We start from the raw sequence: 23,617 nt of genomic DNA on the forward strand, positions 1-23,617 counted from the left end.
CATGAGACCAGAGCGGCCCCTATTTCCATCCATGTTGGCAGATAAAAATCAGCCATTCCAGTCTATGGGGGTCCATAAGGCTTCAGATTGGTTTCTCATCTGTGTCTCACGGATCTGTGATATATTTGAATACTAACGTATGAACTTTCAGGGGTCTTTTTATTAGCCTGGGAACAAAGATATTCCTCCAGGAAAAAAAATTGGATGTGAGACAGATGAGGTCTGAGCAAAAAAAACAAAAAACCAAACTGTTCGTTTCTCGTAGATAATAAAATTCCCACAGATGTGTGAATGTGGTCTTATAGCTCCACTTTATGTCCTACACACGTGACCGCTTTGCTGCTGCTGTAAGTTACCCACAGGTTTAAGTGGGATTTATGCTGATCAGTGCTACTGAGACTTTCTTTGGTGGGGTATGTAGACAATATTTGCTCTGTATTGAGCAAGGCGGACATCTGCCCTGATGGAATATTAATGGGCAACCACTCATTGCCTGCAGCCGGCACGTGACACAACATTGTCATGTCATAGCTCTCTGATCTGCATCTGTTTTTTGACATACTTTTTATTTTTTGTATTGTTTTTAGGAAGCCCCAAAAGTTAGCATCTTTTTCAAATCAGAAGTGAACTGCGATCAGTTTGTTATTTCTGTGTTGGTATGGAATATCGTTTCCAAGAAAACCTGTCAGTAAATGAGAGGTCGCATACTTCGGGTTGGCGTGGTGGAAGCTTTTACTAGTTTGTTTGCTGCAATGTTACTGGGCTGTTATGTCAGCACATAGCTCAGGTGATAGTGAGCTGCTAGATGCAAGCAAGTGAAAATGTAGCGTTGGCCATAATGCCACACATATGTTTATGTTCAGCACTTTAATGTTATTTCTTGTGATGAAACTCGCTTAAACTGCCTGGATCTGGGAGAACCTCCTGCCGAATCCTTCATTCATAGTACTTTCTTGTCTATGTGAGAAGGTAATGTCATGGAATGATCTCTTACCTGTTAAGGAAAAGACCTTCATGCAAACCCTTGGCTTCTTTATAGGAAAAAAAGTCTAAAATACGAGTGCATAAGCCAAAAGCAGGGGTAGAATTACCAACGCAAGAAAACGTACACGTCTGGTAGAATTTCCTATGGAGCTATTATGTTATTATTTACCAATATAATCCCTGTTCACATTTCATAATGGCTTTAAAGGAGTGGTTCGATACTTAAAATGTCCTTTTATAAATAATCTATTTTTCTACCCTAAGCACTTTTGTAATTTGCTTTATTATAAAATACCTTACACTTAACCGTATACAGCTAACCCCTAAATGTGTTTTTTTTTTTTTTTTCACACATTACTTCCTGTGTTGTGTCTTCTGAGAGAATTCTCAGATAAGGCATCATGAAGATGCTGCCCGCTGAAGATGTCCTGAATAGTCTACAGAGTGCGGTGATAGAGGCAGGGTGAGTGACATCAATGCTGCCCCTTGATGACCGTTCATTTTGAGGGATAGGATAGAAGCTGGTGTCACTCAACGTGCTTCTATCACGGTTTCCTGATGATGTCTCCTTTCACAGTAAGAAGTTGTGGCCCGTGAAGACAGAAGCAGAGTGTCTGCGCGTCAGCTTCTGTCTGCACCATGGATTTAGGACATCTTCAGAGGTCCGCAATGAAAGTCCTGCAGCGCCTCCCCCTGATGACTTCCTTTTCTAGGAGGGGTGATAGATGCTACAGGAAAGAGTGCAGCTCCAGCTCCTGATGAAGCCTCATTTGTGAATCCTCTCAAACGAAACGTCACAGAAGATGAAGTGAAAAAACACTCCTGCTTAATTTCCAGTTCAGATCAGTAGCATTGTCATGCCCCTGGCCCTGAACGGTGAGCTCCTCCAAGCACAGCCGCTCTGCTTATGTAGTGGTATAGGATCGCAGAGCTAACCGGATCGGGTGCTAACAGTGCGCTCCAGCAATCCGGCCAGCTGTCAAGAGCTGTATTGGAAAAAGCATGTAGGCACTGAAAATAATTCTAGTATTTATTGCTGGTAACCTACATTACTAGCTCCAGTGGTGGCTGGTAATATAGGCTATGAGCAGGAAATATTACAATTATTCATGTCTTGATTTTTTTTAAAGCAAGTACATTTTACAAGCATGTTGAAATCTTACCCATTTAAGATGATGAGACTAACCTTTCAAGGCCACTTGTGGTAATGGGAAAACCAATTCAAGGCAATTGTCCACGTTGTGGCCACAAGACACAGGCCAAAAATGGTTCTACTGAAACCCTTTGTACTTAGGTTCAGTAGAACTGCGGGATATCCGGTTGTTATGATCTGGAATTTAAAACGTGTGTCACAGGAATTCTCTATACAAAATGTTTACATTATCAAATAGAGCTCATAGACCTAATGAGACAGGTGTACTTGCTTTTTAAAGATCCATGAGGAATCTCAAAACTGCTGCCTGCACATGGTTGTCTGGCTTGGCTAATATCGCTGATCATGATGGCAAGCTCATTAGAAGGTGGAGCATTGACCACATAGTTCCCTCATTTAGGTGCCACTTGTGAAGAAGTTTCCTTTCCCTCTAGGAGAGAGCTAATTTGCATTGCCAGTAAGACTCCATACTCAGCTCGTCCCTTTTCAAGAGGATCTGTCAGCAGTTTAAAAATGGCCAGTTTTTGCTCTTTTATTTTATTCCCTCTTGTCCCCTTTTAGTATTTTTTTTTTAATCTGTCATAAGGTTCCAAAGATGAGGGCCGTTTTATTTGGTGCTAATTTTTATGGTCTTTACTAAGGGGGCGGTGCTCACAGGGTAATAATGCCAAGCAGTTTATAGACGTGACCCGGCCTAGAGAATCCTGTTACCGCCATTGAAAAGACCATAAAATTAGCACTAAATGAAAAGGCCCATATCTCTGGAACCATGAGGTGGATTTAAAAAACTGGAATACTCAGGGGAGCAGGGGAATGAGGCTAACCAATATGGACCGATCGTTGGGACATTGAGGATATGTTTTTGATAGCAGTTTTCATCAATGTTCAACGTATATGTGATAAGAGCCTTGACAAGTCATTCTCTAGATTTTTTATTTTTTAAAAATCACCACAACAGTAAAAATGCCAGTGGGGACAGAGGCTTAAAGGGTTAATCTCCTCTTCATAAATAGATATTGTAGGATCCTGCTTGAAAACTACAAGCAATTTTACAATGTGCTGCTTTTTTTAAAAAATGCAGCTGTTCTTGAGATATGAACAATGTCCTTTGTTGCTTTGAAGGCCGACCTCCGATTCCTCACAGCTGAACATGCGGATTGCTTGCAAGCTATTTGTGATGAGCTTGTAAGCACTGTTCTGAAGCTATTGTGGATCAATGGAGCACTGTGTTAACTCCCAATCCAGGCTGGCTTCAGTGCAGTGCTTACAAGCTAGATAAGTGGTGGTCGGTCTCCTAGGCAACGGCTTCAAATTTTAATAAACTGTTAACTGCAAAAGTCCTTCTTTTTCCTTCTACAAGTCCTTTCTGACATCTATGAAGATGGGAATAACCCTTTAACAAAATGACAGCTGTTTAGAAGTCATCAGGCATTAAATGCCCTTAAGATGGAACGTGTAAGACCTTGGGGAAGTGATACTGTAGACCTAATGGAAAGATTCTTCGTCCTTTCGTTTTCCACTGACCATCATATATGAAGCTGATTATATTTTGTCAATGAGAATGTCCAGCTTGAAACTTTTGCAGAAGGAAGTGTACGTTTCCACTGGTGCTGGTAACACGCCAGCGCAGATCTAAAATAGCTGAACAAAAGTGTGGTATGTCCTGCCAGCTCTAAATCTGCCCAGAGGAAGCACTGTTTCTGGAAATCACCCCTAATTCTTATTACACCGGAAAGTTCTGCTTTTGGTAATCAAAAAGTGTGAACGTGTCCTTCTGTCTAACCGCGCTCATCGGGGCTCTCATCATCCGCAGCGCGTCACCCTTCTCATCATAAAAGTGAGTTCAGTGTTCTAGTTTCTAGATGTGTGTTATTGTCTTATAATAATCCAGAATTTCACAGCACAGGACTAGAAGACTATGTGCAAATATCACGTAGTAAGCAGTAATGGACAGGAGTGCAATCTGCTCTGATAGGCAGGCATCAGAACAGATATTTAACAAATTCATGTAAAGGTACACCACCTTAGACTCTGACTGGAGTACCTTTTTTGGCAGTGGTGCACACAAGTTACGAGGTGTGCCTAATTCATTAAGTGAAAGAGAACCTGTCTCCAGGGGTTTGCTACCCCATCTGTGTGCCGCCTGATGTATTACTTTACTGGATGCTGCAGTTTTGATTAAAAACAGCTTTTTTTTTCTGCTGCAGATCTACAAGATCTCTTAATGCTGAGCTATGTATAACCTTGCCCACACCACTGATTGGTAGCTTTCTGCCTATGCACAGTGTACATAGAAAACTGCTAATCAGTGGTGGGGGCAGGATTGGACTACCTGGCAGCAGGTTTACTAGTCCTCTAGTGTTAATATACTGCCGATTAAAACAGTGATTTTATAAAAAGTACACTAAGCAGCCCAGTAAGTGGCACACTATTAATGAACTGGCCCCAAAGTGGACAGCCAAGGTAACTTGATTCATACTACCCCAAAAAATGAATTATTGGTTGCAATTGTGCAGCCAGGCTCTGATTCGTGTTGCCCATGGCAGGTTCCCTTTTAATTAGGCATTTATGGATAAAACATGATGTGTCATGATTTTTCTTTTTTTTTACTCCTATACAAGTCAATGGTGACATAATCCACTTATTTAAGCATCCTTTTGAACTCTTTCATGCAGTATATTTAGGCCCCAATTCCTCCTAGCTTTTATGCCTGAAATCTGGAATGTTTGGGTAACACAAGGTTGCACAAGAGTTTTGCGACTTGCTGTTTTCACACCAGTTTTGGCCAGCTCTGCCATAATGGATGGAGCTGGGGTGGGCCATGGCGTGGCAACGCCCGCTCATCTAATTCATGATAAGCTGTGGCTTATCTTACACTACAAATTTTACTCCAGTCCTCAACTAGTTTAAGATTCGCGGCAAAGCTCACACCACATTTAAGACACGCTTGATTCATTAAAAGTCTTATGCCTTTTAATAAATCAGGAATGTCTTACTCACCACACCCCCACCCACCCCCCAATAACTATGGCATGAACATAGCTGTTATTGATTAATCAAGGCCACAGTTTTAAATAATTTTTGGTCTGTAACTATTTAGCTAATTGACTATAGCATTAGTGACCTCTCATGGCTTCTGTAGACCCTCTCAGATCTTGGTTACACTAGATTTCCATAGTGCTTATTTTCCGCCACCATCTAACCAGCGGCGACCTGTGCGATGTCCTGCAAGTCATTCGTTTGGACACCTCTTTTAACACTCCTTATAGAAACCTCAGTGATTAGTAATTATGTAGTCCTGTATCACAGATGCTATGAATCAAGCACAACCAGTCCTGTCCACCTCCCCATCTTGTCTTTCTCACTCCCAGATAGGAATGTCCTTTCCTGTTGCTTTGATGTGTCATTCCTGGTGCCTTAATTTCCTCACTGACAATTGGCATCTCATGACTAAACTTCCAACTTTGCAGGTCACATGTCAGACAGAATGGGAAGTTCTTCATCGCCTATTGACAAACTCCTGAGATAGTACTTGTCAACTTCTACCGTGTGTGTGCGTGCGTGCGTGCGCGCGCACTAGACTTACAGAATTTACATTCAGATACATCTGGATGAGTACCAGTATTTCTAACATTGCAAAAATGGCTTTAATACAAAGTAGAGAGGTCTTCATCATAAAATGGTGTTCTCAGTGAAAATGCCTCCAAGTCTTTGGCAATCTAATATAAATGTAATCTAGCAATTTGAGAATGTGTAAAGCAAGGAATAGGACAAGAACTCTACCACCACCAATATCAAGCCTCCAAAACAGCCTTGCCAGTGCTTCACAGTTACTTGGTTGCATATGTAAAATGATTTCCACTATACCTCTGATTTCCTAATGACCTTGAAATAAACCATAAGTGAGATGCTTGTGATAGTAAATTTGCAAATTAACAGTCCATTAAATATAAAATACTTAAAATATAAAATATATATAACAGTGTATATTAAAAAAAAAAACCTGAAAAATTGGCAGTATAGACAATCCTGGTAACTGAGTGTGTATGCTTAGTCATTTACTTATTAAGCCATGTACTCTGAATAGAACATACCGTAAATTACTGATACACTAATCTGGCTATATTGTTGTCATAATATCTGGAGTGATCAAGGTGGCACATATGTATAGTCCAAGTGTCAGAACCTCTTATGCCACTAGTAATTCCTAAAAAAATAATAGTATTCCCTACCTGGATGGCTCCTGGCGTTCCCTGAGGTCTGGATGTATATATGCACAAAGTATAGTTTAATAAACTGAATTTTTTTTGTGAATAGGGAAGAGATACTATTTTCTGTAAGTTTTGTTTTTCTGCACCCCAATATTGCTACATTCAAGTATCAATGTATTTATAATTCTGCAACCCCAATTGAAAACGATTGCAATGATTTGGGAATCTCTCATGGCCATACCTTATTCACTACAGCACATAAACCACAGAGCAGAAGGTGACGGTTGGACATGGATTTCAGATACATAAAGCTATAATGTGAACACTCCTCTCACCTTTATTTTATTAGGGTATTTTTACTTAAATATGACTTTCTCAGTTCAGGCATATCCTTGTAAGTTGTCTTCTCTGTTCAAGCATTCCTAGCCTATCTACACATACACTTCCTATATTTTTTTTATATACGTGGTTGTCACATATCAGAAAGAAAATAAAAATTAGGTTGATTAAAATCTTAAAGGGGTTAATTGAAATGAGCACTATATGTATCCATTATGTCTACTTTAGAATTGTATCTTTTACAATGAAGCTACCTTTACACAACTATTTTTGTCTGAATTCTTACATGGTTTATGGCCTTATGATTGCCTTTTAACATTCCAAGCCATATAATTCTAAGATTTCTCATAAAATCACAAGTTACAGTATCAAAACAACAATAAAAATGGCGTCACATTACTGAGAGCTTGTCATTAGGTCAAAAGTGGCCAGTTTTTGTTGTTGTTCTTTTAATGCCTTGAACAAGTCTCCGTATATTAAGCTTCTTTCTGGATTTATGTTCAGGTTGGCTCCTGTTTCTGATCACTCTCGTGTGGAGCACACAAATGGGCCCTTTGGGCTTTTCGGACCATAACTGATACTTGAAAGCTAGATAGTCCCCGGAGCAATACACTCATTGCTATAACAATTACTGCAACTGGTAAAACTATGAAATAACCTAGAATAATTCCACAGATTCCCCGAGCCAGATACGAGTGCTTATTCCCACACCATCTGCATTTATGGTCCATTGTACACCTCGTCTTCTGTCTGTCAGGCCTTCCTATTTCCCAATGCCTGTGTGCCATGGCATTTGAGGACAGCGGCAAGCTTTTTTTTGGCATGGGCTCATATTGTTAAATCTGATCTAGTCACAAGTGAGTGTTGTACATAGAACAAGCCAAAACAATTTTTTTGCCAACATTAACATCAGTTGACATTTCATACTCCAAATACGAAACAGCCGAAAAGAAATGTACTATGGTAATAAAAACATTACTATGCTACACACCTGACTAAGTCGACTAGTCCCACATGAACCCCGTATAGTCACTGGTGATAATAACAAAAGGCAGACCTGTTCAAGCTTGTAATTATAATACAACCAGCCGTGGTGAAGAAAAGAATGCCAAGATAACCTGCTAAAATACTGCAGTCCCTTTACAGTATTACTGCTGCCCGATGAGACTAGTCAGGCTGGCTTCTCCCAGCGTCTCTGTAGGAGATGGATAGGACTCTCGCTAAGTATATATGTTGGAGATGCCTGGGACAAGCCTGACTCGTTTCCTCTCTTCCTGTGGTTCCCAGACTGATTTTTTTTAAGCAAAATTTTCACGGAAACCACTGAGCATTTCAGAGAAAAATATATACCTGTCTGCAATAATGTAGCCCGACTCTGAGCCATGCTGCCCGTGGATTTGATTTGGCCATTAAGAATCAGTGAAAGGCTGATACGTTCTGCCCCAGCCACAGGCAGCATGTATCAGACACTGGCTGCATGATTTCAGCAATGTCCGTCTGACTTCGAAACGCTGCAGTGTTTTAGAAAAAAACATACTTTATAAGCTGCCAGGACAAAGTCGCGTGGAAGACTGGTTGGACAGGCAGGTCCCTGGCCTCTTCTCCCTGTCTGCTGCCAAGGGCTGACAGATGTCTCCCTCTACACGCCTGCAGCAGGGAAGGGCCCGTCACTCAAGGGGAATGGACGGAGACAACCTCCTAACTAACCGCGTATCCGACTAGTCACCGGTGCGGCTGTTTCCTGGCCGGCTTTCATCTGAAACACAGCAGCGGTTCAAAGTCAGACATACATTGCTGAAACATGCAACCAGTGTCTGATACATGCTGCTTGTGGATCAGCAGTCAGTTTCCCCTACTAGGGGAACCCCTTCTTGATCTAAATGTTCAGCCCCAATAAAATAAAAAAGCTAAATATTCGCCTCCTGTAACGGCGCTGTTCCAGCGGTGTTGGCACTCGCGATCCCTGGGCTCTCCTGCAGTTGTTATGACACATGAGCCTGGCGCCCAATCAGCGCTGGCATCACTGGCCCCTCCTTCGTACGGATTGAACATGAAGAGGAAGGGAGAGATCAGCCGCAGCCCTGACTTCCTCTTCATGTTCAATTTCTCCGAAGGCCGGGAGTGTGACGTCAGCGCTGATTGGGCGCCAGGCTCATGTGTCATAACAACTGCAGGAGAGCCCAGGGATCGCGAGTGCCAACACCGCTGGAACGGGAGGTTAGTATATGCTTTTTTTAATTTATCGGGGCCAAACGTTTAGATCCAGAAAGGGTTGTCCTAGTAATGGAAAACCCCTTTTTAAAGTGGATCTGTCACCAGATTTCACAATGCAAACTGCCCACATTAATAGATAATGTCTTACACCTGATTGGAATGGGGTATTTATTTTAGAATCCATGTCAGAATGTCTTTATAATCCTGATATTTATTAGTCCAGCTATAGATTGAAATAGCTGCTGAGTCCAAGTGTATTGAGTCTTCACTCATCCAGCCTGAGTGACAGCTGCAGCTTGTACTGAGCAGTGTGAGACGTCAGCAGCAGGAGGGATTCTGATGAGCTGTGCGCTATGTGGGTAGAGAACGAGTTAATCTTTCTTAAAGTATTATATAGTCATTTGAGCAGACAGAGCCATAGGCTTGATGCGTGGTATAAAAAAATATTGAACAATCCATCTATTGAGCACCTGTAAGATGTGGCATATAGAAAGTTCATGTAGGCATGAGTCAGAATGCTGTAACAGTTGCCACCGATGTCTCATTTTATCACAGTAATTTACATATATGTATAATGATCAGTGCTGTTATTAAAGGAAATCTGTCTGCAGCTTTTTGCTATGTGCGCTGAGAGCAGCATAATGTAGCGGTAGAGCAATGCATCACTTACTGGACAGCTTGGTGCAGTTTTGATATAATCCCTGTTTTCTTTGCTGCAAATCTATCAGTATTCAGAATGGTGAGCTGTGTATAACCCCTCCCACACCTGATTTGCAGCTTCGTGTGTAGTCATCAAGCTGCCAATTAGTGTGGGGGGGGGGGTGAGCTTACACAAGTGAGCTGGACTTCCTGGCACGTGAGACCTAGTCCAGCAGTGATAATTTCTTGCTGATAAAACACTGATTGTATTGAAACTACAGCAAGCTGAGCAAGTGACACATCCCTGGAATCAGGCTCTCTACCCCTACATTATGCAGCTCTCAGATTAAATAGCAAAACAATAATGACATATTCCCTTTAAGGAGGTGTATGGGGAGCCTAGGGACTGAAAAACAAATTAAGTGGACTTTATAAGGAAAGTTGTAAGTATTAAGCCCTGAAAAATGGCCTGAGAAAAGCAAACTTGAGGGACTCCGAAAAGAGAAGTTGGATTTGCTGCATGGAAAGTTACTTTATTTTTCTGCAGCCATAGTTGAGATAGTGCAGTTAAATGGTTGTCTCATCGCGTTGGATAGAAGCTCCATTGTCTCCCGGTACCAGCTGGTATTATGTATGTCTGTTCATTACAGTGTCCCGTGTGTGACGTGTGGTTGTAAGGAAGTAAGAAAGATATTCTGTAACAAATGCATAGGGACAAGCACAACCATATACAGACTTGCTCTAAAGTGTTTTTTCATATTTTATACATAATGTAAAATCATGGTTGGTGTATATTTCCAATATTAATTTCCTCACACTATTCGAGATCTTGCTTTCTTCTTTACCTCCATTCTGACAAGTACATGGCTGTTACAATGCTTATCTTTTATTATTTCTCTTTAACACTCCTTTTGGTAAGTTTTCGTTAATATGGGCAGCACGGTGGCTCAGTGATTAGCACTGTGGCTTTATAGGCCTGGGGTCCTGGCCTCAAATCCCACCAAGGACAACATCCACAGGGATTCCACCCACACTCCAGTGACATACTGATATGGAATTTAGATTGTGAGCCCCAATGGGGACAGCGATGATGTCTGTAAAGAGCTGTGGAATATGATGGCGCTATATCAGTGAGTAAAATAAATGTAATCTATTCAGCAATTGCAATAAATCCCCTTTTTTGATAGAACAGCCCTCTTTATGGAATGGACCATTTTGGTAACGGCAAAACAAAAGTAAAATGTGTATGATAAATGTAAGAACAATATCTAGACTCTAATATTTTTGCAATGATTCCAATTAATAAGGTTTGTTTGTAACTGAGTAAATGAATATTTATTAACGGCTTTAACATGTTTAATGTGTATGAATCCTTTCAGTATGTTTAGATTTCTTCTGCTTAGTAATGGCATTACATTCATTTTTTCAGTGTCAGAATACTTGTTTGTTGTTTTAGTGGACTTCTTTGTAGTTTATATAGCCCTTGTTGCTGTGATTTTTAGGTGAAACCTGCCATGTTCCTGTTTTGCTTACGCTGCTATAGATGACCGGTGCAGTTGTTGTCCTCATTCTTGGTTGCCGCTCTCTGTAGCTATACCCAGAGATCAGGGAGTGTCACGAGTGCCTTTCCTGCAACGTCCGTTTATTTTTGTTCTCAAGTTCACTAATGATCACTCTGTGGTTTTACTGAAGTTGTAGCAACCATCTAAGCGTAAGACTTCCTCTTCTTTTCCGGCAAGCTAGGATAGAGGTTAAGCAGCACATGACTGTCAAGTCTGTTATATTTAGCATTAGTACTCTTTGAGCATCAACTAATATGTAACGACGAGGACTAGTACTAGGGCTGCAGAACATAAAACTTTGAAAACACAAATTAAAGCTCAATACTTTAACACATAGCATATTGCTGAAAAAAAATAATGATCACAAAACATCCTAAAGAAAAATTTTATTGTCTCAAAAAGTGACGTTTGAGATGTGACGTTTGTTTGAAGATGCTTAAAAGCTGATTTCACAAAATGCTAGGTAGGGTGTCATACATACAGTTGAAACAGAAGTTTACTTACAGTACAGACCAATAGTTTGGACACACCTTCTCATTTAAAGATTTTTCTGTATTTTCATGACTATGAAAATTGTCCATTCACACTGAAGGCATCAAAACTATGAATTAACACATGTGGAATTATATACTTAACAAAAAAGTGTGAAACAACTGAAAATATGTCTTATATTCTAGGTTCTCCAAAGTAGCCACCTTTTGCTTTGATGACTGCTTTGCACACTCTTGGCATTCTCTTGATGAGCTTCAAGAGGTAGTCACCGGAAATGGTTTTCACTCCACAAGTGTGCCCTGTCCGGTTTAATAAGTGGGATTTCCTACCTTATAAATGGGGTTGGGACCATCAGTTGTGTTGTGCAGAAGTCAGGTGGATACACAGCTGAAAGTCCTACTGAATAGACTGTTAAAATTTGTATTATGGCAAGAAAAAAGCAGCTAAGTAAAGAAAAACGAGTGGCCATCATTACTTTAAGAAATGAAGGTCAGTCAGTCTGAAAAATTGGGCAAACTTTGAAAGTGTCCCCAAATGCAGTTGCAAAAACCAAGCGTTACAAAGAAACTGGCTCACATGAGGACCGCCCCAGGAAAGGAAGACCAAGAGTCACCTCTGCTTCTGAGGATAAGTTTATCCGAGTCACCAGCCTCAGAAATCGCAGGTTAACAGCAGCTCAGATTAGAGACCAGGTCAATGCCACACAGAGATCTAGCAGCAGACACATCTCTTCAACAACTGTTAAGAGGAGACTTTGTGCAGCAGGCCTTCATGGTAAAATAGCTGCTAGAAAACCACATGCTATTCCATCCGGTTTGCGTTTAGTTGGACCATCATTTATTTTTCAATGACCCCAAACACACCTCCAGGCTGTGTAAGGGCTATTTGACCAAGAAGGAGAGTGATGGGGTGCTACGCCAGATGACCTGGCCTCCACAGTCACCAGACCTGAACCCAATCGAGATGGTTTGGGGTGAGCTGGACCGCAGAGTGAAGGCAAAAGGGCCAACAAGTGCTAAGCATCTCTGGGAACTCCTTCAAGATTGTTGGAAGACCATTTCCGGTGACTACCTCTTGAAGCTCATCAAGAGAATGCCAAGAGTGTGCAAAGCAGTCATCAAAGCAAAAGGTGGCTACTTTGAAGAACCTAGAATATAAGACATATTTTCAATTGTTTCACACTTTTTTGTTAAGTATATAATTCCACATGTGTTAATTCATAGTTTTGATGCCTTCAGTGTGAATGCACAATTTTCATAGTCATGAAAATACAGAAAAATCTTTAAATGAGGTGTGTCCAAACTTTTGGTCTGTACTGTACACTATATAAAAAGACACATATTCATGTTTTTCTCAATATCTGACATGAAATCAGAATAAACCTTTCCCTTTTTATGTCAATTAGGATTGCCATAAATTTTAATATTTGCCAAATGCCAGAATGAGAGAGCGAGAATATTTTAAGGCTTTTGTATTACTTACTGTAAAGTCAAAAGTTTACATACACTAAGATTGCTATGCCTTTAAACAATTCTGGACTGCCCATATGATGATGTCATGTGTTTGGAAGCTTTTTGGTAGGTTTTTGGCAACATCTGAGTTAATTAGAGACACACCTGTGGATGTATTTTAATGTACTGCTTCTCTGTGTAGCATCATGGCAAAGTCTAAAGAAATCAGCCAAGATATCAGGAAGAGAATTATGGACTTGCACAAGTCTGGCTCATCCTTGGGTACAATTTAAAGATACCTGAAGATGCCTCTTTCATCTGTACAAACAATTATATGCAAGCACAAACAAGATGGGAATGTACAGCCATCATACCGCTCAGAAAGGAGACAGGTTCTGTGTCCAAGAGATGAACGTGCTTTGGTCCGACATGTTCATATCAACCCAAGGACAAAAGCAAAAGACCTTGTGAAGATAATGGCGGAAGCTGGTAAGATTGTGTCAATAACCACAGTGAAACTAGTACTGTATCAACTTGGGCTGAAAGGCCACTCTGCCAGGAAAAAGCCATTACTCCAAAAGAAACATAAAAAGGCCAGATCAATGTTTTTAAATGCACACATGAACAAAGACCTTAATTTTTGGAGACATGTCCTGTGGTCTGATGAAACTAAAATTGAACTCTTTGGGCATAACGACCATCGTTACGTTTTGGAGGAAAAAGGGAAGAAGCTTGGAAGTCTAAGAACACCCTCCCAACTGTGAAACATGGGGGTGGCAGCATCATGTTATGGGGTTGTTTTGCTGCATGAGGGACTGGTGCACTTCACAAAATAGATGGCATCATGAGAAAAGAAGATTATGTGCCAATACTGAAGCAACATCTCAAGTCATCAGCCGAGAAGTTAAAGCTTGGGCGGAAATGGGTCTTCCAAATGGACAATGACCAGAAGCATACTGCCAAAATGGTAACAAAGTGGCTTAAGGATAACAAAGTCAATGTTTTGGAGTGGCCATCACAAAGCCCTGAGCTCAATCCTATTGAAAATTTATGGGCAAAGCTGAAAAGGCAGGTGCGAGCAAGGCGACCTACAAACCAGGATCAGTTACACCGGTTTTGTCAGGAGGAATGGGCCCAAATTCCGACCAACTATTGTGGGAAGCTTGTGGAAGGATATCCCAAACGTTTGACCCAAGTCATTCAGTTTAAGGGCAATGGTACCAAATACTAATGAAATGTATGTAAACTTTTGACTTTGCAGTAAGTAATAAAAATGCCTTAAAACATTCTCTCTCTCTCTCATTATTCTGGCATTTGGCAAATATTAAAAATTATGGTAATCCTAATTGACCTAAAACTGGAAAGGTTTATTCTGATTTCATGTCAGACATTGAGAAAAACATGCATGTGTCTTTATATAAAGTGTATGTAAACTTCTGGTTTCAACTGTACATACACACATACACAATACATCATACTGCCTGAAGGCACCCATAGATCTCCTCTCTCTGTGTTGAAAACACATGAACGCTCAGCCAAGACGTGTTCTCAAGGGAGTCGGGTGTATGGGGTGTGTTTGCTGTATGCCAAATGAAAGTTGGTCCAACTGTGATCTGATGTGTATAGCCAGTGTTAGTGGTAGATAACACTGGACACTTTCAGAGATCTTGTGGAGTTTATACTGATGGGTCAGAGTTGTTTAGCTAGTACAGGGGACCTACACAATGTTAGTCAGGTCGTTTTAGTGATCTGGCTGATTTGCGTATTATAGTATCAAATGATCATATGCCTGTGTCTTATACTGATCCATAACTCCACTGATGGATCCATACTACTGTGATTCAGGATCCAGAGAAGCCGGTGGATGCATACTACACCTCTGAGCAGCTCTGCTTTTATTCAGCAGCACACAGTGAAAATTAGAACCGCACTTAAAAATGGGGATACATTCTGCTTAAGTTCATGTAATAGTTCCCTTAAATTCCAGATATATTATATGCAGCAAATGTAAAACAATACCAGGTATTGTCAATGCTAATGATAAAATGCAAAAATCAGGAAGAAGGAATGGCGTCTATATATACTTCTTAGTTAGTGCCATGAACAAATGTGTGGCTTAGGCTTTAGTAGTAATTCTACGCCTTGGCCGCTAGCTCCAGCTTCTTGCTAAGAATGACAAAGTGCCTGAAATGAAGAGAAAGCATTGCTGGGATTGGTTGGCGCTAATTCTGCAGATCCAGGTGGCAGGCACTGACAGCTCCGTGTCACATGGCAGCTGTCAGTGCCTGCTTTCTACTTGTCTGGCCTGCTCCTCAGCCGCACTGACTGCAAGCATCCTGCTGCTCACAAGAATGTCACCCGTGAAGGAGGGGAACCGGCGTGGACAAAATTACAGCAAAGGCATCTTCATCTTGCAGCCCCCTCACCCTCTTCACTTTGAGCTGTCTGACAGATTTTGGCTGAGGACGTGCATAGTCACAGTTGCCAAGAGAACCTAGTCAGGTGGTTGTAGACACATGAGATTCATTTAAGAAGCAAGAGAGCAGCTCAGCTGGCACACGGCAACGGCAGCCTACAGTTGTGCCCTACTAATTGGCTCAGTCCTAGGGTAGCACAACACACACCAGAATCGAGGAAGAGCCGGACTCTTTGCAGCCTCTCCAGATTCAAAGCTGCTTAAATGGCCCTCGGTGCTAAAGCAAAGACTTTGCTGCTGGCAGCAGATGTTCTCAAGGTGGCTTCTCTCATCTGGATGGCGCTGTGCAGCTACAACATGGATCGCATATTGTTCAAGCCCCAGCTCTCCGTTCACCACATGCCAGCCTTTCTCACTTGGTTGAATATAGCTTATTGCTATTGTTAACAGCCGCTCCATTGCTGTGAGATTCTGAGGCAAAGGTGACGCTGCAGACACCACAAGATGCAGACCAGGTAATTGACATGGCTGTGATATCAGACGGGAGGTTGTGATCATTCCTGTGTATTCTCTAGCTGATTAATTAGTAATAGCAGCAAGTCCTAATGTTCTGTATACTCACTACTTAACTTGTATTCCATTATAGAAAAAAAATGAATTTCTAGAAATCTCCATAAAAACACTTTGCTCACACTGCTCTTCTGTTTATACATATAGGGAATAATATAAACCTACCAAGCGGAGAACAGAGATAAGCTTCTGTGACCTATAAATATAGCAAGTGCGTAGATTCTTTAAAAATAGTCTTTGGATTTGTCCATCAAAGACAAGCGTCTGTGACCAGAGTAATGCAGTCATAGACACTGGAGCACCCCATAGCTTTATCTGCACCCACCAAAGAGAATGTTTTTCAGAAGATTTCCAAGAAGTCAGACTCGCACATTGCCATTGAGTCATATGGGCCATTGCCATTGAGTCATAAAGCAGCCCCGTGTGACCACAGGCAAGAATGTGCTGCAGACTGCCATGCTCTTCTGGCTTTCTCTCTGATGCTTCGTGTCCTTGGCCTCCAAGTTACCTGAAAGAGGTATTTCAACCAAAAACATAGCGGATACATTTTAGATTACTAGGGGTCTCACTGCAGGGACCCCACTGAGGAGTTTTAATAAAGCGGTGGTGGAGCATGTGCCCTGCTGTGCCGTACAAACGTTGTGCAAATGTTGGGGGTGGTCGCCTTGATACATACACGAGAAATGCCTGGTATTCTATAAATCAATTATAAGCTCCATCTATTGCCAAAACCAGGTGAAGACATGCCTTTTTTAGGACTACTGCCTCCTGTTTTATGTATAGAGCTAAGATACCGAGGCTTGTTAATACTCGCATTTGTGGTTACCATTGGCTTTTCTGTAATTTGGCAGCAAGATTTCTTTTTCTGATTATGTCAAATACCCCGACAGTACCCATCAATGTCATAGATCCAGATGCACCATTGTTGTTTCTCTCGTGTTTTTTTTTCGAGAGTAATTTGCTGTCTTGGTGGCTTTAGTATTTGCGCCCTACTCGTCATAAAATATGAGACATTTTTTAAGTAGTTTTTCTTTTTTAAAGCCGCACTCTGGTGTTTTTTTTTTCTTTTACCCCTGGAATGGTATCATTAATTTTATATTCCTTGCCAGTAGTAAAATACTTACCGGTCTCTGTCTTCTGCTGTTCTCAGCACCAGTCCAATTGTCTTCTGCTGTTCTCAGCACCAGTCCAGTTGTCTTCTGCTGTTCTCAGCACCAGTCCAGTTGTCTTCTGCTGTTCTCAGCACCAGTCCAGTTGTCTTCTGCTGTTCTCAGCACCAGTCCAGTTGTCTTCTGCTGTTCTCAGCACCAGTCCAGTTGTCTTCTGCTGTTCTCAGCACCAGTCCAGTTGTCTTCTGCTAGTAAGCCTATGAGAGCCAGAACAAGGCTCATAGGCTTACATTAAGAACTTACAACCTTTACCTCTAACTTTCGGTCTGCGGTCATAAGATGGCGGGGCAGGACCAGTAAAATACTGCTTGAAGTATTTTACAGACAAGGAGGGCACAGACATTCGTGATGACACTTTGGGAGTGAAATAAAGGACCACTCCGGCATTCTTTTTTTTCTTGAAGTTTTTTTTTTTTTTTCCCCTCGTCGACTTGCAGATATTTTAGACAGATTCATAAAATGCGACATTGTACAGCATTGTTTAATTAATCTCACTCCAGTCCCTGCCTGGAGTAAGGTAAGGTTTCTGGCAGAGTCTTCTCAGTCTTAGACAAGCATTAAACTTTTTAAAGGATTTTAAACTTTTTGCCCTAAAAAGTCGGAAAAAAAACTATTAAAGACAAAAATAAGAGCACTTTTGATCTTAAGCCCAATTCATGAATCACGTTAGCAATTTTGAAGAATTGTCAGTGAATACAATCTGATGAAATAAAATGACTTCAGTAAATCGCAGATGAGTCTGGACCATAGGGTCTGTGTACGCACTTGGATTATCATTATTATAATAATCTTTTTATTTATACAGCGCCAACATATTCTGCAGCGCTTTACAATTCAGACAATTTACATACATTATGGGCACTGTCCCCATTGAGGCTCACAATTTAGATTCCCTATCAGTATGTCTTTGGAGTGTGGGAGGAAACTGTAGAACGTAAACACGGGGAGAACATACAAACTCCTTGCAGATGTCCTTGGTGGGATTTGAACCCAGGACCCCAGCGCTGCAAGCCTGCTGTGCTAACCACTGAGCCACCGTGCTGTAAGCTAAAACATCTGTATATTCATGCTAGTACAGATGACATATTGAAAATCAGTTATTATTTGGTCAAGGGGAAGTGTCCAAAGGACAAAGTAGTACTATAAGGGTTAAAATAATACTTATTTTAGTATAGTCTTAAATTAATAGTTTAGGCTGGGTAATTTTACTGTAAAATATTTTTTTTGTATTCATTTTGCCTTCATTGACTTGAAGCAATATAATGATGGGTGAATCCTGAAATGTGTGCAGGGTCTTTAGGTGGGGTCAGAGCTCCATTATACAGAAGTCTTGAATCGTTAGTGGGGTACCGTCAGGTACATGTCAATATGTATTCTGGTATATTATACACTCTATGCTTAGCCTCGGTGATGACTCTGCTCCTTTCACATAACACACATTGGACCATATGTATATAATATCTCCTCCCTAAATAGATTTGCCTAGTAGTCATATAAGCCAACTGAGCACCACTGGAGTAAACAGGTTGCTGTCCTGACCGGGCTGCATTTAGCAGGTGGATCATCTAATGCTAGTGTCATCTCTTTGTGGCCATAAGCCATAAAGGCTAGCCCAGTGCACACGAACACTCCTTGTACTGCTGGCTCCTGGGCACAGAGCTTTTTCCGGGTTTGTGCCTATTCTGGTAACTGGAACAGTTCTCTGGATACCGATGTATTGTACTGGATTCTGGTGTAGCACATATTGGGGTATGTCCATGCCTCCTGTATTTGCAGCAGAAAAATCTAATGCCAATACTGATGTGTTGGCTGGAAAAATATAATATGTGTGCTTTTGGCGCATGCATATAATGTGTTTTTTTTTTTGTTTTTTTTTTAATGCCCTTTTTCCATTCATTAGAATAGTTGAAAAACACTGAAAGAAATGAGATGCTGCAGATCTGAATCTGCTTCAAATCTGCAAGGAAAAAAAAAATAAGCAAGATGTACATGAGCAATGTCATTCACTTTGCCAGGAACTCCTTCAGGTTTTGTGACCAAGCTACATGGAAAAGCGTGACAAAAACGCAGCTAATACTTAACATGTGCATGTACCCTTAGCTTAGTGACTTATGGTAACTGGTACAGAGTGCAGGTAAATTGTGCATTTCGTCTTTTTTGTACCAGATTTTTTATTTTTTTTCGTTCTGAACTTCTTAATTATTTATCCAAAGATTAGCTTGTGTTGATTTTTCTGCTTGAGGTCATCTGTCACAATTGTATAAGGGATAGTCTAGTTGTTGCAGTGGAACCATCTTAAAATGATACATTGGCTAGTTCTTCCCAATTTCAGTAGCACTTGTGTGTTTCATAGGGTTAATTGCAGTTTTCACACACAGGCTTTTTGGCTTTGTGTAGGTGATGGGATCATCTTCTTGCCATATGCAGTGCATGACCTGTAAGGAGTCATTGTCACGGACTTAATAATTAATCAATAATAACAAGTCTTTAATATGTGGTATTTATTTTTATATATCAATTACAATTTTGCCATTCCTTTTATTTTCCAGCTGGCCATCATATGAACTTGACCCAAGCCAGATCCGCCTGGTCGTCTACCAGGACTGCGAGAAGCGAGGACGAAATGTCTTGTTTGACTCTAATGCCAAACGTAAGACGGAGGATCTGTCTGTGTCGGTGAGCTGATTTATTCTTTTTCTATGACGTGTTGCTTTGGCACAAGCCATGATTCCAGCAGAGATCTTATTGTCGTTTTTTATAAATGCGTGCCCTGTCTGGGTGCTCCATTTGACACTATATCAATCCAGTGAGCATTATACACATCACATTTCCCTACGAGGAATAAAGCCAGTGGCTTAATGGATGTTTACAGATGCCAGAGGAGCTCAACAAAATCTATTAACTTCATAACCCCAGTGTTTGTTAAAGAATTGTCATATTTGTCACATATTGTATTGCTTGTATGACAGGCCCCTGCACCAGGGCTCAGAGTCCAGGAGGTTCCATCAGGGTTTCCGTAACCTAAGGGCTCATGTAGATGTCCTTGCAAATCTGTCCAATCTCGGACCTAGAGACTGACTGCGGCTCTCCTTACCGAGTGTGACATTTCTTTTGAGGCTTTCACGCTCTGGTTGGTAGACCAACTGCCGGTCCACGCATTGCAGTCTGAGATTGGACCGATTTGCACTGACGTCTTCATGAGCTCTTAGGCGCCTTTTAGACTTCTGTGTCTCCAGTATTTGTGGTGTCTGTTTCCACATGTACTGGAGACACTTACAAATGAATGGGTCTGCGAACATGTCGGTGTGTTTCCACGGACCGTGTGTTGATGGTCAAAACACGCTGACATGTCCATTTTTTGCACAACGCATGGGCCACAAAATGTCCCGCACATGTGCACGCTGATGACACATGGATGACATCCGTGTGTCATAAGTGTGACACGCATCAGTTCCTGGGAATCAGTGGTACAGTTAGTGCTATTCCTAAGCACCGGGTGCTGAGGGAATCTCTCATCATTGTCCCCTGCTTGTGCTGAGATCAGCTTGAGCAGGGGACAATGTTGAGTGTATTCTTCTCCCGATTTTTCCAAAACCTGAAAAAATAAGAATAAAATAAAAAAATCATTATACTCACCTGGCTTGAGGCGACTACACACGCTGAGGAGCAGAGGAGAATGACGTTCTGCAGCTAACGGGCCCCAGAACCACACTGGGCGGTGTCCTGTCACTCAGTGAGCTCAGCGCAGGGGTCCGCTCACTGCAGTAAGTCATTCTTCTCTGCTCCTCAGCGTGTGCAGTCGCCTCAAGCCATGTGGGTATAATGATTTTTTTTAATTCTTATTTTTATAGGTTTTGGAGGCAGGGCAGCAGAATCCTACTCTCAACATTGTCCCTTGCTCGTGCTGATCGCAGTGCAAGCAGGGGGGACAATGATGAGATTCCTCCAGCACCCGGTGCTTGGGAACAGTGCTAATTGTACCGCTGATTCCCAGGCGCCGGTACATGTGATCCTGAAGCTGCACACAGTTGCCACACGTATGCCGCACAGGTACACACAGACACGGATATCTCCAGTACTTACTTTTCCAGTACCAGAAATATCAGGACGTGTGAAACAGGCCTGAGACAATGAGGGGAGCATAGAGTTGTTAGAACCCTAATTTCACGATTTGGCACAGACTCGTATGCTTAGAATAATTGCTCCCAGACTCCTCTTCAAGCCCAGGCGCCACCGCTGCATACATACTGACGCTGAATGATGAAGGCGCCTGGTTATAATGAGAAGCCTAGAAACAGGGAGTGTAAGTGTTCCACCATCCTTCCCACACCGCCATGGAGCGGCAGACTACATGAGGGGCCCAGGGCAGCTACCCAGAACACCCATATTGTAATCTGTGAGAGAACACTGCAAACACCAGGTAGTCAGTCATATGGGCGTTTATGTGAACTGCAGTCATTTCTACATAAATCAGATCCTGCATATATAAAGCCCTACCACCATGACTTCTAGTCAGGGTTCTACATTTTACCGTTGATTTGTAGCTTGGAAGCTGCTGACATGTGGTATCCTGAAGCCCCGCAGGACTCCAGCTATTCCACACTAGGGATCATGTGGCTGTGGGGTGAGCTGCGTTCAGCCTGGTGCTCCTGCTTCTGTAGTAGGAGATCGCACCTTGTGACCTTGTCACGGCACATGATCGTGCATTAGCCCACTTCATTTAGGCTAGCCTGAAAAGTTCTTTTTCATGAAAAATACATCCATCCCATTGGTCCAAAGTCTAGTGCTGACGGTCAACCCAATAACTTAATGCCTATAAGTATTTTTCATGGCAGAACATGGTTGCTTGCAGTTATAGGCCCAAAACTTGATTGTTTGGAAATGATGAAATCACATAATTTGTCTTCACATAGTCACACATTTTCAAGCATAAAGCTTTCTTAAAAGGGGGTTTCCTACTAATATACACTAATGGTTACTACTTGTTATTACAGTCACTTGTTCTTTTTTAGGAAATGCTTTTATCAGAAATGATTACTGTAATTACCAGTAGTCCAAGTCCCAAGTTTGTTCATCCAGGGTAATGGCCACTTGTCCTAATGATCCCTTTGCCATGACCAGAGACCTCCGAGGGTGAGGTAGAGGGGAGACAGTGGGTGTGATTCATGAAGACTGGTGTAGAAGGCGCCAAGTTCATTACAAGGCACCCGTCACTTAATGAATTCAGCTCCTCTTCTGAGTGGTCTGAGGTAGAATTTCTGGAGTACAAAGCACCAGCACATTTGATTAATCTGACAGATGGCCGTGGCCATACCCCGTCCTGCCCTGGCTCCTCCCCACAGTTCATCCAAACTGGCCTGGAAATGCCAAAAGTCGCCTAATTTTTGTGCAACTTCCCATTGCGCCAAAAATGTGAGACGTTTCTAAGCTTTACACCACTTTTCTGGTGTAAAAGCTTTGCGTCTGCTCCTATATATGCACATATACATTAGGCCAGGCTCACACAAGTGTATACCTCGGACGAGGACTATTCGATATTTTATTTTTTTAATTTATTTTTTATTAGATAGCACTCGGAGCAATATTATTCATTGGGGCGGTACACAATTTATTATTTTTTTTTCACTGACAGAATCTGTCTGAAAAAAATTGCAGCATGCTGCAATTTTACTCTGGAATCGGAAGAGACTCACCCATTCAAGTTTATGGAAACGTGGAAGACATTGAGCTGCACTCGGATGACATCCAAGTGCAGTCCGATTTCTGCAGCCTCGCAGAATGTAAAAGCTGGATAAATTTGGTTCTCAATCCTCTCTTCACGGTGTGCTCTGAGAATCTGATCACACTATGCTGACTCTTGGCTCAAACTTTGATCGGAGTGTCTTTAGCATAATCAACCCAATTATCCTAGATGAGAGAATCTATGGTTGTGTGACCCTGGCCTTATGTGGATCATAGTGTTGGGACACACCTCTGAATTATTGAATTCAGTTTTTTCATTCCCATTGCCACAGGTGTATAAAATCCAGCCTCTAGCCATGTAGTCTGCCTTTAGTAACATACAGGTGCTTCTCACAAAATTAGAATATAAATTAACTTTTTGATGATTTCAGTTCTTCCATACAAAAAGTGAAACTCCTATATTATATAGTCATTACAAACAGAGTGATCTATTTCAAGTGTTTATTTCTGTTAATGATTATGGCTTACAGCCAATGAAAACTCAAAAGTCATTATCTCAGTAAATTAGAATAAATAACAAAAAACACCTGCAAAGGCCTCCTAAGCGTTTAAAAAGGTCCCTTAGTCTGTTTCAGTAGGCTCCACAATCATGGGGAAGACTGCTGACTTGAAAGATGTCCAGAAGGCTGTCATTGACACACTCCACAAGGAGGGTGAGCCACAAAAGGTTATTGC

The 23,617-nt window shown here is 41.5% G+C and overlaps 1 protein-coding gene across 5 annotated transcripts in view; it reads left to right on the forward strand.

Moving 5' to 3' along the window:
* FNIP1 (folliculin interacting protein 1) overlaps window positions 1–23,617 on the forward strand; it is a 164,243-nt gene that overhangs the window by 21,832 nt on the left and 118,794 nt on the right. For 4 of the 5 annotated variants that reach the window (XM_073651216.1, XM_073651219.1, XM_073651217.1 and 1 more), the window contains exon 2: window positions 19,750–19,876. In XM_073651216.1, the coding sequence (XP_073507317.1) occupies window positions 19,750–19,876 (127 nt within the window). Of the gene's footprint in view, window positions 1–15,311; window positions 15,977–19,749; window positions 19,877–23,617 lie in introns of those variants that run through there. The other variant, XM_073651221.1, reaches the window with a different exon arrangement.

Source organism: Phyllobates terribilis, unplaced genomic scaffold (genome assembly GCF_046119375.1).
Source record: "Phyllobates terribilis strain yellow unplaced genomic scaffold, ASM4611937v1 Scaffold_11__3_contigs__length_659146591, whole genome shotgun sequence".
NCBI lineage: Eukaryota > Metazoa > Chordata > Amphibia > Anura > Dendrobatidae > Phyllobates > Phyllobates terribilis.